The sequence below is a fragment of the Saccopteryx bilineata genome, chromosome 8 (assembly GCF_036850765.1).
Source record: "Saccopteryx bilineata isolate mSacBil1 chromosome 8, mSacBil1_pri_phased_curated, whole genome shotgun sequence".
NCBI classification, from domain to species: domain Eukaryota; kingdom Metazoa; phylum Chordata; class Mammalia; order Chiroptera; family Emballonuridae; genus Saccopteryx; species Saccopteryx bilineata.
The window spans coordinates 7,823,829-7,836,222 of record NC_089497.1 but is presented as its reverse complement, the minus strand read 5'-3'; the positions used below and the strand labels follow the sequence as shown (position 1 = coordinate 7,836,222).

General features: G+C 49.6%; 1 protein-coding gene across 1 annotated transcript in view; it reads right to left on the bottom strand.

Moving 5' to 3' along the window:
- The window catches only part of MED12L (mediator complex subunit 12L), a 356,828-nt gene that overhangs the window by 283,598 nt on the left and 60,836 nt on the right, over positions 1 to 12,394 (bottom strand). Inside the window, exons 7-9 of the mRNA XM_066241720.1 lie at positions 3,932 to 4,101; positions 2,011 to 2,121; positions 318 to 587 (exon numbers count right to left, since the gene is read on the bottom strand). Coding sequence (XP_066097817.1) covers positions 318 to 587; positions 2,011 to 2,121; positions 3,932 to 4,101 — 551 coding nt within the window. The remainder of the gene's footprint in view (positions 1 to 317; positions 588 to 2,010; positions 2,122 to 3,931; positions 4,102 to 12,394) is intronic.

Genomic DNA, 12,394 nt, shown 5'->3' with positions numbered 1-12,394 from the left:
CCGACGATGCCGCCGCGGAAGCTGCCCTTCCAGGGGCAGGGACACAGTGACTCCGTCTACGAGGCCGTCGGGATTTCTCATCTCTGACCTACTAAGCGGCTCCGATGAAGAACTACTGCAATAACTTTCTTCTAGGATAAAGCAACTGACCTCCTGGCATGACTTAACATAAGGAAATAAAATCATGACATTTCAACCTGTAAACACCTTGTCTCGGGCGTGCCCCGGCGCGGGGACATGAGCGCCGAGGACGCCGTTCCCACCTCATGGGTCCCGATGCCAAAGCAGAAGGCCAGGCAGCACGGCGCGGGACTCACCTGCAGCATGCAGCTAAGTCCGTAAACCAGGGGGCCGTGCTGGGCACAGGAGAGGAAGTCCGAGAAGGCCAGCTGCACGGGGCTCATGCCGGGGCCGGGCGCGCCGGGGCCGGGGGCCCCCAGGCCCGCGCCGTTCGCTCCGACCAGCACGTGGGGCGAGTGGACGGCCAGGAGGCCGGGGCCGTCGCTCAGCAGCAAGGCGAGGCGCCGGGCGCAGAAGTAGGCGAGGCGGCGGGACAGGTAGGCCGACTGCACAAACTCGTCGGAGTACTGAGGAGGGTGAGGGCACCAGGCTCAGTCACGTGCCGGGAAAGAACTGTTTCAACAGACTTTTTTTTTTTTAATTTAAAAAAAAAACCTTCAAAGGTACTATATAAACCAGGGCTGTCTAACGAAAACATACTGCAAGCCACAAATGGAATTTTAGGTTTTCTAGTAGCCATTGGTAAAATTTAGGTAACAATACATTTTATTCATTCTCATCAAGTCAAAATGCTATCGTTTCAACATGTAATCAGAACAATAAGATTTTAGCCCTGCCAACTGGCTCAGCTGTAGAGCATTGGCCCAGTGTGTGTATGTCCTGGGTTCGATTCTTGGTCAGGACAAACAGGAGAAGCGACCATCTGCTTCTCCACCCCTCCCCCTTTCCTTCTCTCTCTCTCTCTCTCTCTTCTCCTTCCGCAGCCAGGGATCCACTGGAGCAGACTTGGCCCCAGGCGCTGAAGATAGCTCCATGGCCTCAGCCTCAAGCACTACAATAGCTCGCTTGCTAAGCAATGGCCCCAGATGGGCAGAGCATTGCCCTGTAGGGGGCTTGTTGGGTGGATCCCAGTCGGGGCACATGTGGGAGTCTATCTTTCTCCCCACTTCTCACTAAAGAAAAATATAAAAAAAAAACCAAAACATTAAGATTTTGATTGAGATATATATACACACACACACACACACACACACACACAAACACACACACACTCTCTTTTTTCTACATTACACATCTAAAACCTGTGTGTAATCACTAAGAATAATTTGCGCTTGTCACAGTTCAGGAGTTCGGGGGCAGCTCTGGCTGGTGGCTACTGTAGGGGACACCACGGAGAGCCGTCTCAGGGAGGACCCACAGGACCCAGCGTGGGGCGGTCTCTGGGAGGGTGGATGGGGTGAGAAACAAAGTGACTTTTCCTTAGACTCTTGTATTGTTTGAGTAATCAGATGCCTGTATTACCTTTCCAAGAAAAATTTTTTTTAATAAATGTCATCCAGATTACCTAAAAATTAGCAGATTTTAACCAATCATTACAATAAGAAGTTCCTACCATCAGTGGCTCAAAAGCATGTCAAATGAATGTAGAAGATCCTCTGTATCCTTAAAAAGAGATGGTTTGTTTTGTTTTCATAGAAATCCATGTGAGCAAAGGGACCCTGAGTTTCTGAGCTCAGTGACGGGAGGAGTCAATGTGGGTGAGAATACTTAAAAAGGACATGTGAACAAAGCTATGAACTTGGCCAGAACAATTTCTAAAACCTATGAAGCCTCTTGTCACGTCACCTGTTGTAGCACGAAGACATTTTTTCCCCTTCCATTTCAAAATTAATAGTTTTTTTCTCTCCCAACCTCTACTTACCTAACCGCTCCTATCGGATTCATTTCTTGCCCGTCACGCCAACCGGCGCCTGGCTGTGGGTACCGTACCTGCAGCACTAGCGGCAACAAGAGCTTCAGGAGAGCGTCATCCATCGGCCTGGTCTTCTCCAAAACGTCCAGGATCCACGTCAAATATTCGTGCTTCTCTAGCATCCCTTCCTAAAACGAACAAAGAAAACCTGCTCCAATAACGTAACGCCAGAGCAAAACCAACCGGACAGAGGAAACCTGCTCCAGCAACGCAACACCAGAGCAAAGCCAACCAAGATCCACGCCAGGTACTCATGCTTCTCTAGCATCCCTTCCTAAACGGACAGAGGAAACTGCTCCAGTAAAACCTGCTCCAATAACGCGACGCCAGAGCAAAGCCAACCAAAGTGCAGACGCACTGGCGGTCTCGTGCTTACGCATGATTTTACTACAGCCATGTTTGTTGTACTAAAACTCATACGTTACGGTCCAGACTCAAAACAAAAAGAACTCATAGTACTTTGTATGGTTGGTTTAGGGGTTTTGTTGTTGTTGATTTTTGGTAATCAGCTTCATTCTAAATTGAAAAACAAAATTTAAGTCCTACAAGAAAGAAAATTCAAAAGACTTCCCAAGGCATAAGTGCCCGGCTAGATCTTGGGGGTGTATGAACTCACATTCACTGGAGGGAAACTGGCCAATGGGATATTATAAAGACCAGAAATACCCACCATACCATTATTTTGACAGAAGCTGACAATCCCATCAGATCAAGTGCCCCTGGAATAGTCTCCTCTATCCTACAGTGAAATTGTAGGGTACTATAACCTGCCTGTAAGATATATGGTGACTGCAACGCTCTAAAAAAAAAAAAAGACTCTTCCTTCACACAATGGCCAATGACTGCACAGCAGTCTGGGCCCCGGAGGCAGCTGTGTGTCTGTGCGCGTTTCTGCACGTGTGAACACTATCATCAGCTCACGTTTCAGAATATTGCAAATCAAAACTATAATGAACTTTCAAATTTTAGCATCAATGGTCCAATTAGATTCCAATCAATTTACGACCTAAACGCCTCCTATGAAAAACACACTGATTTCCATGCTTCTGATGCATAATGAAATCCTTCCAATGACAGGAGGTATGCTGAGAGACACCCTTTAAAAGGCGCAGACTACATCCTCAGCTCCAAAGCTCAGGGCAGGCACTGCAGGAGTCCTGGAACGAGTGGAGCTAGAATCTGTAAAGAGCTGTTCTGACTGACTTACACAATGCTGCTTTTCAAAAGGGCCCTTCCTTTTCCTACTGTGTGCTCTCGGGGGGGAAAGTATCACTTACACGCTGGAAATTACAATTAAACTTTGAAAGGGGAAAAACAGAAGCCACACATCCTTTCTAATCCCCCTCCTCTACGGTCAAGAGAACAAGTCTAGGTTAGCAGTCCAGTCTCAGCGGAAGGCACCGCTGCTGGCCAGGAGCACAGACCCAGGAGGCAGCTGATGGCACAGGCGCTCTCTTCTGGCCAATGTGCCTTCTGTCCGTGTGTCTGGGTGACAGCTCAGTCAGGCCTCAGTGCCCGCCCCGCCCGCTCCACTGCGTTCTCAACCTGCCGCCCAGCCCAGTTAAGGTGCCCTATCTTGGAAGAGCTCAACTCGAAAGATCTACGCTGAGACATCCGCACAAAGATTTTTGTTGTTAATGACTACATCCAACTTTTGCAAAATAAATGGTTTGAAAGGATTCCATGCAATAGTGCAATTACAAAGTTACAGCCTTAAAAAGATCTGCCGTCTCGTCGTGTGTATGACAGCCTGTCATCTGGGGGGTGGGGGCTGAAGGTGTTACCTCGTATCCAGCAGTTCAGTGTGAGAACTGTCAGACGCTTTCTTTGAATGTAGTGGTTCATAGAAAGAGCCACTTGATCCCCCCAGAAAAGAAACAGAAGGAATCTGCTCGCCCCCAAAAGGCCGCTGCCAGCCCGCTGCCTGGGGACGGTCACCTGGAACATGTGGAAGGCCAGCCTCTCGTTGTACTCCCACTGCCGCATGGCCTGCTCCACATCCGGGGGCACAGGCACCGGGCCGTCGCCCGTGCTGGACGCCAGGTGGTAGAAGTCGGAAATCTTGGCCAGCTGCTCTCGAAGGTACCTGGTAGATATCTGTGTCCACTCTGCATTTAAAAAAGAAAATGGTATAAGAATTAACATTTCCTCCCTTGCTTTCTGATCATCTTAAGGATGTGCTTACAAAACAAACACCCGTGACATGAAAATGGCTTTTGCACGTGAGCTGTTCAGAAAGGCACACCCCGCCCGAAGCCCTGAGGTGACACACACCAGCGTACCCGCCTGCCCCCCACGCCGGCACGGGTCCGGCCAGCTGTCCAGTGGAAAAGGCCCCGTATCTGGGAGAAGACAGCTACGCTCAGATTCGATTCCATGCATCGGGGATCCTCCGTGTTAAAACATAGTCAGTGTCGCAAAAATATCAAAGGCTCGGGCAGGAAATAATGCGGTGAGCATCCAGGCGGCGTCAAGTCTACACCCAGAGAATCCAAAAGCCCCGAGTGCAGCCCTCACACGGTACGTCTCTCAGGGTCCAAGCCAAGTCTCAGACATTCCTAATTAAGATCTGTTCTGTCTTGGTGGGTCTGTGAGAGGGCTGGCCCGACAGCACCGGGACCTGCACGACCCCCAGCACCAGCCAGGGACACGAGCCACGCGTGGCTGTCCTCTCAGACAACCACCAGGACCTTCAGTCATCCCACCGTCCTCAGCCCACACAGGATGCCCCGAAATGCCGTATAGAAAAAGTAGCATAAAAATAAAAAAATCAATGAAATTATTCAAAAATGTCCGCCACAGGGGCACAGATTAAATCAGCACATTGCCTCTGGCAACCACAAGGGATGAGACGCCGACTGCAGCCCATTCCGTGGATAGAAACGTAACTGCACGCTCACTAGGCAAACTTCCTCAAGGATTCGCCAAAGAGCGCTTCCCAAGAAAGTATCCGGCTGAAACAGTTCCACACCAAGGCCGTCTCCCACAGCCCCGCCAGTGTGTTCTCCTGCCTATTGTTACGGGAGCCGTGCTGACAAATAAAGCACGGACCCTCAGCACGTCAGAGACGGGCACCTGGGCATTCCTGTGGTGAATACCATGGAATTCCCTGACAGTGGCACCTGGAGCCGTGCTGACAAAGAGAGTACGGACCCTCAGCACGTCCGAGACGGGCGCCTGGGCATTCCTTTGGTGAATACCACTGAAATTCCCTGACAGTGGCACCTGGAGCCGTGCTGACAAATAAAGCACGGACCCTCAGCACGTCAGAGACGGGCGCCTAGGCATTCCTTTGGTGAATACCATGAAATTCCCTGACAGTGGCACCTGGAGACAACTACTGTTAGGCTGTGGTCTAACCCACTTCTTATGATTGTGTCTTACTTAAAATTAAAATTCAAAGGAACGTGTCAAACTCCAATGATAAGCCAAAAAAAAGGATGAACCGATCCTGGGTCAACCAGCGCTACCAGCAACAGACACTATCATCAAAATGGACCCACTGGTTTCAAAGACACAGAGTAGGCCCTCGATGCCAGCAACCCTCTGGGGCCCCGGGTCTCATGACACTCACTTGTTCAACAAAGCAAAATGCCAGCTATCAGACGAGATGGGTTTAGCTTAGCTATAATAAGCAAAAATAAATAAATAAAATAACAATGATCCAAATCCTAGCTTCCATGGGCCAAGCCTTGTTAGTAGCTCACTCTCAGTATGGTACTCGTCTCAGTATTCCCACTGAATACTAAAAATAGCCTGACCTGTGGTGGCGCAGCGGATACAGCATCAACGTGAAACGCTGACTGAGGTCACCGGTTCGAAACCCCGGGTTTGCCTGGTCAAGGCACATATGGGAGTTGATGCTTCCTGCTCCTCCCCCCTTCTCCCTCTATCTCTCTCCTATATTTATAAAATAAATAAATAAAATCTTTTTTTTTAAGGCTAAAAATAACACACCCCTAACTTTGTCAACAGTATATTTTCTTTTTCAGGTTTTACTTTTTAATATAGAAAATGTATATGGTCGCTGTAGAAAGTGTACGATGCAAGTGTAAAAACAGAGTAAGAGCTAGAATCCCATCTCAGAATGATTCAATATTTCAATATACAGCTTCCTTTCTGTGCTTGAATGTTATATATATTAACATATGCATGCCTTTAAAACAAAATAAACTTGCTGAGTATAACAGTCCACAATTTCAACTCCTTTTGGAACTGACATGGGATTCTTTTTTATTTTTAATATTTTTTTAAGAATTTTATTTATTTTAGAAGAGAGAGAGAGAGAAAGAGAGAGAGAAGGGGGAAGGAGTAGGAAGCATCAACTCCCATATGTGCCTTGACCGGACAAGAGCAGGGTTTTGAACCGGCAACCTCAGCATTCCAGGTTCACGCTTTATCCACTGCACCACCACAGGCCAGGCTTGGCACAGAATTCAAACGCAGCCCTTAGTAGTGTATTTTAATTTTAAGTGTATTCAGGCAACATTAAGTGATCAGATTGAGCAGACAGATTCAGAGGTCTGAGACATAAGACAGTCCAGAGTGCACTAGTATAAACAAATTAGGATGCACACAAAAGTCTCACTAGAAACCTAAAACAAAGATAACAGATGTCCATAGCGCCGTGCTCCTGACAAGTAGGAGGACTCTATGGCCCCGCCTGCTTACTGAGCATGGCAGCCAAGAGGGAGCACGAGGGAGGGGCAGGGGGAGGGGCCGGGGGAGGGGTCGCGGCAGGACCCGCAGCCGTCTCAGCCCTGAATGTAAAATCCAGCTCCCTCGGAGCTTCCGCCAATGCCAGCGCTCCAGCCCGCCAGCGGACGCGGGCTTAACTGGTCTCCAGTGGGGGACCCAGTTCCCGGAGGCAAAAGAAAACGGGAATGCGTCAGGCGCACAGGGAAGACGGGTGCCGGGTGGGATTCAAAGGGAGAAAAATGCAGCAAGAGGCCAAGGAGGCGACCCTGGAAACGGGGTGGTTCCGAACCCCAGCGCCTGGAAGGAAGGGGCCACGCGTCGTCCCTGGGCGTGCAGGAGGGTTTCGGGTCGGCGATGCCGGGTTACCAGGCAGTGCCTGGGTGCGGATGTCACTGCGAGAGGGGTCAGGGCTGCTGGGCATGCCCGGTCCTTTGGAGAAGGCTCTCCCCGGCACCCAGGTACCCCGCAGCCGAGACCCCTTCTCTGTGACTGCCGAGACCCCCAAGCAGAAGGGGTTTCAGAGGTCGTGCAGCTCGACCAACCATCATCCACATCCAGGCACCGTAGGCTTCCCCGTGGTTATGCGGCTAGCCCAGGTGTGGGACGCCCCACTCTGGTACGTGAAGACAAAGCACAGACGCATAACGGGTGGGGGAGGGGCACAGAGGAGTGCCAGTTGCATTCTGGGCCTGCCTGCGATACTGATCCCTGTGATATCAGTAAGGGGACTGGAAGCTCAGCAGGGGGGGACACCCACCCTGGGGGCACAGAGTCCCCAAACGCAGCAAGGCTCACGCTCACGGAGAAGGTGCCCCCAGCGCCCCATCAACGGAGGGGCAAGAGAGGCCGCGTTCAGCGGAGCTGGGAGAGTGAACCGGCAACAGGATGGCCCTGAACCCACATCTCTGTCACTGAGCCATGCGACCTGAAGGACGCGCCCAACTCGGCTGAGTCTCACCTCCCTCAGCCCTACCGCAGGGATCAATACGCACACCATCCAAGCGACTGTAAGCATGAAGCATGAGTCACCTGGCACCCAGGACGTAATGCAGAAACTGATCAATAAGCTGGCCGCTGGCTGTCGTCATCATCAGGATGAAAAGGGTTTAGAAAGAAAACTAAAGGCCAGGCCCTCGCTGGCAGAGGACAGCGCTCGCCATCGATGACGTCAGTCCCGGCCTCTGCCAGACCTGAGCTGCCAACACAAACATAATGGCCTGAGGGAGGGCTGCCACAACAATGTCCCCTTTCTGGTTCCAAACCCTTCCACAGGTCAGCAACCCTTGATGCAGTAAGGCCAACCTCCTTAGCTAGGAATCCGAGTCCTGTAAAACTCTGCCTGCCACCGAGCACTACACACTCCACTAGCTCACGGTCCTTTCTGACTCCCATGCCCACGATGCAGCCTTCACCCATGATAGCTTCCCTACGCACCTGCGTTCACATGTAAGAATTCAATGTCACATCCGATCCTGGGTCAACCAGCACCACCAGCAACAGACACTATCATCAAAATGGAGCCTTCTCTAGTCCCTGGACACCACCCTACCACCTAGCGGGCATCTCTCTCTCTTCTCTGATAGATTAGGATTTCCTGCCCTGGCCAGATAGCTCGGTTGGTTGGAGCATCATCCCAAAGTATAGCAGGGGTCCCCAAACTTTTTACACAGGGGGCCAGTTCACTGTCCCTCAGACCGTTGGAGGGCCGCCACATACAGTGCTCCTCTCACTGACCACCAATGAAAGAGGTGCCCCTTCGGGAAGTGTGGCGGAGGCTGGATAAATGGCCTCAGGGGGCCGCATGCAGCCCATAGGCCGTAGTTTGGGGACGCCTGAAGAGGTTGCCCGTTCGATCCCCGGTCAGGGAACATACAGGAATAGACTGATGTTCCTGATTTTCCTATCTCTCTCTCCCTAAAATCAATAAAGAAAAGTAAAGAAAAAAAATTAGAATTTCCTCTATGTCTCTCTTTCATCCCCACAAAACTATGCCTCACATAGTCAACCATCAATTACTGACTTGAATCAATGCACCCCAAGGTTCTCCCAAAAAACTAAATCAAGTTCCTCCCAATCATTCTGCCTCTCAAGTCTACAAACAAACATCTCTGCTTTCCAGTTTAAATTCATCATTGCATTTATACCTTTTTTTTTATGTTTTTTTGGTGTTTTTTTTTTTCCAGAAACAGAGAGAGAGTCATAGAGAGGGATAGACAGGAAAGGAGAGATGAGAAGCATCAATCATTAGTTTTTCATTGCGCATTGCAACACCTTAGTTGTTCATTGATTGCTTTCCCATATGTGCCTTGACAGCGGGCCTTCAGCAGACCGAGTAACCCCTTGCTCCAGCCAGCGACCTTGGGTCCAAGCTGGTGAGCTTTGCTCAAACCAGATGAGCCCACGCTCAAGGTGGTGACCTCGGGGTTTGATGCTCTATCCACTGCGCCACCGCCTGGTCAGGCTGCATATATACCTTGAAGGTTTCAAACATCCGACAGGGAAAATGCCAAACTCTCTCTCTCATACACTGTGTTTATTACAACCAACTCAACCAGAAGCACCTATTAATCAGTGTGCTACAAAGGCCCATGCAAATACTGAACTTCCAATTATTTTTTTAATAAACTTGCAGTAAATATGTACACACACACACACACAGTATGAAGGTTCATTTCCCTAGCTACATTTTTTTCCTGATATCAAAGCCAGTGGGGAACCCGCTCTGTAAAATAAATACAACAGTGATCATTTTTTAACAGCTCCCACCACGTCCAGAGACTGACACGCACACCTTTCCGGAGACTCATTTGCTCCAGCACGTTAAGTCAAAGACGACGCCCTCCTCGAGAAAAACCTGTCTCAAAGCCACCAGGGGAGATTCCTTCTGAGGCTGCACCACCACAACAAAAGGTCCCGCCTCTGCACGGTGAGAACAGCCTGCTGCACAAAGCTGCAGGACTCAGAGGGTTCAACCAGCCTGGCTCTGCACGGTGAGAACAGCCTGCTGCACAAAGCTGCAGGACTCAGAGGGTTCAACCAGCCTGGCTCTGCACGGTGAGAACAGCCTGCTGCACAAAGCTGCAGGATTCAGAGGGTTCAACCAGCCTGGCTCTGCACGGTGAGAACAGCCTGCTGCACAAAGCTGCAGGACTCAGAGGGTTCAACCAGCCTGGCTCTGCACGGTGAGAACAGCCTGCTGCACAAAGCTGCAGGATTCAGAGGATTCAACCAGCCTGGCTCTGCACGGTGAGAACAGCCTGCTGCACAAAGCTGCAGGACTCAGAGGGTTCAACCAGCCTGGCTCTGCCCAGTGAGAACAGCCTGCTGCACAAAGCTGCAGGATTCAGAGGGTTCAACCAGCCTGGCTCTGCACGGTGAGAACAGCCTGCTGCACAAAGCTGCAGGACTCAGAGGGTTCAACCAGCCTGGCTCTGCACGGTGAGAACAGCCTGCTGCACAAAGCTGCAGGACTCAGAGGGTTCAACCAGCCTGACTCTGGGGCACACTGAACGGGAGAAAAAATCTCACTCCACGTAACATGCCATTTCTGAACACTCAGTAAGAATACCAGAAAGGTTTTCTACTACTTTCCTCACGTTCTTGTTGTTAAAATGTTTTCTTTATCAAAGGACACCATCAACAAAGGAAAAAAGCCAATCTGTTAATTGAAAGAAAATATTTGCAAGTCATATATTTAATAAGGGACTCAGATCTATGATAAATAATGAACACCAAAATAACCCATTTTTTTAAATGGGCAAAGGGTCTGAATGGACATTTCTCCAAAGAAGATATACAAATGGCCAATAAGCACATGAAAAGATGCTCAATCTCGTTAGTCATTAGGAAAATGCAAAGCAAAACCACACCGGGATGCCAGTAGGACAGCTATAAACAGAAAGACAGATAATAACAAGTGTTGGTGAACGCATACAAGTGGGAATTCTCCGTCACTGCTGGGAGAAGTTAGACTACGCAGCCACTGTGGAAAAGGCTGGCAGTTCCTCAAAAGACTAAACAGCGTTACCATAGAACCCACCAATCCCACAACCAGTTACATACCAAGGAAAATGAAAACACACAGTCACACACAAACCTGTAAACAAGTATTTGTAGCAGCATATGTCATAACAGCCAAAAGGTGAAAGCAATCCACTGACGAATGGATAGATAAAATGCGTCACGTGCACACCATGGAAACCACGCGGACTGACATTCTACAACACGGTTGAACATTGGAGACATTGTGCCAACGAAAGAAGCCAGTTTCAAAGAACCAAATGTTTTATGACTCCATTTATATGAAATGTCCAAGGCAAATCTATAATGCTATTTACACTGCCTAGAAGTGAAGAGAAACTGCTAATGGCTACAAGATTAATTTTTCCACTGATTGGGGGGGGCGAGGAAGGAGAAGCAGGAGGAAGCGATGGAGGGAGGGGGGGAGGTGAGAGAGGGGGCAAGGAGAGAGGGGGAGGGGAGAGATGGGGGAGAGGAGGAAGAGGGGGAGGGGGAAGGAGAGAGAGAAGCATCAATTCCCAGTTCCACTTAGTTGTCTCATTTAGTTGTGTACTCATTGATTGCTTCTCACATGTGCTCTGACTGGGAATTATACCCACGACCTCGACGGGCCAGGACGATGCTTTATCCACTTAGCCACCTGACCAGAGCCTACAAGATTTCTTATAAAGGTGATGAAAATTGTTTAAAATATGGTGATGGTTTCACAACTCTAAGCACACTAAAAACCACTTAATTGTACATTTTAAATGAATTTTAAAGCAGGCAGATTATATCTTTGTAAAGCTGTTACAACATTTGAAAAAAATGTTTCCTTAAAATACTTTACCACTGGTAAGAAAGCATTTGCACTTCATGAAGTAACAGGCCATTCCACACTGACCAACAGTAATTCACTGTACACCACAGGCCTCTGAGGGGCCGGGGAGCAGGGAGGAGTGTGAAGGGTAGAAACACGCGTGGCTAGGAGCTCACGGTTAAACCAGGCGAAGGGTCAGCGGACCTGATTACAATCTTCCATATGTGTCTGTGTTTGAGATTTCCATAATAAAAGACTTCTGGAAGTTCATCAGTTGTATTCTATGAAATGACTCAGAGAAAACCGGAAATCCCCCATCTAGCCACTGTGCCCTGGGGGAAGGGCAGGGGTGGTCAGGAGGCTGACCAGCAGCCTGGACACAAAACAGCCCAAACAGCAACTGCCGCCTCCATGCACGGAGACCACGGTCAGCCCACTGGCCAGCGCGTATTCTGCTGAGTGGTTACTTAGTAAGACCAGCCTGTCCAGGGAAGGTGTTGACAGCTGCTGGCACCGGTGAGAATGTGGTGGCATAAATAAATGGCCGAAGCATTTTTTTAATGCGTAAAAGAAAAAAGGCTCTCTAACACAGGACCGCCTGGAGAACGCTGGAGTTTACTGGCGAATACTGAGTATCTGTTTCTGTGCGGACCAGTAGCTGCGTTACTCTGAACTGGCCGTCTCTCTGGTTTTACTTATTGAGCGATGACTCTAGAGACTGTTACTTGGAGATCTATCACTTGGTGACCACTCAAGACAGCCTAACCATGGGTATTCAGCACCAAGCATTAAATGCCTACTGTGGGGCCAGTGCTCTCCTGGGGCTTGGGGCTCACAGCTGAGGAGAGAGCAGTCCCCAGCTGGGGCCGTGCGTCCCTGAGTGG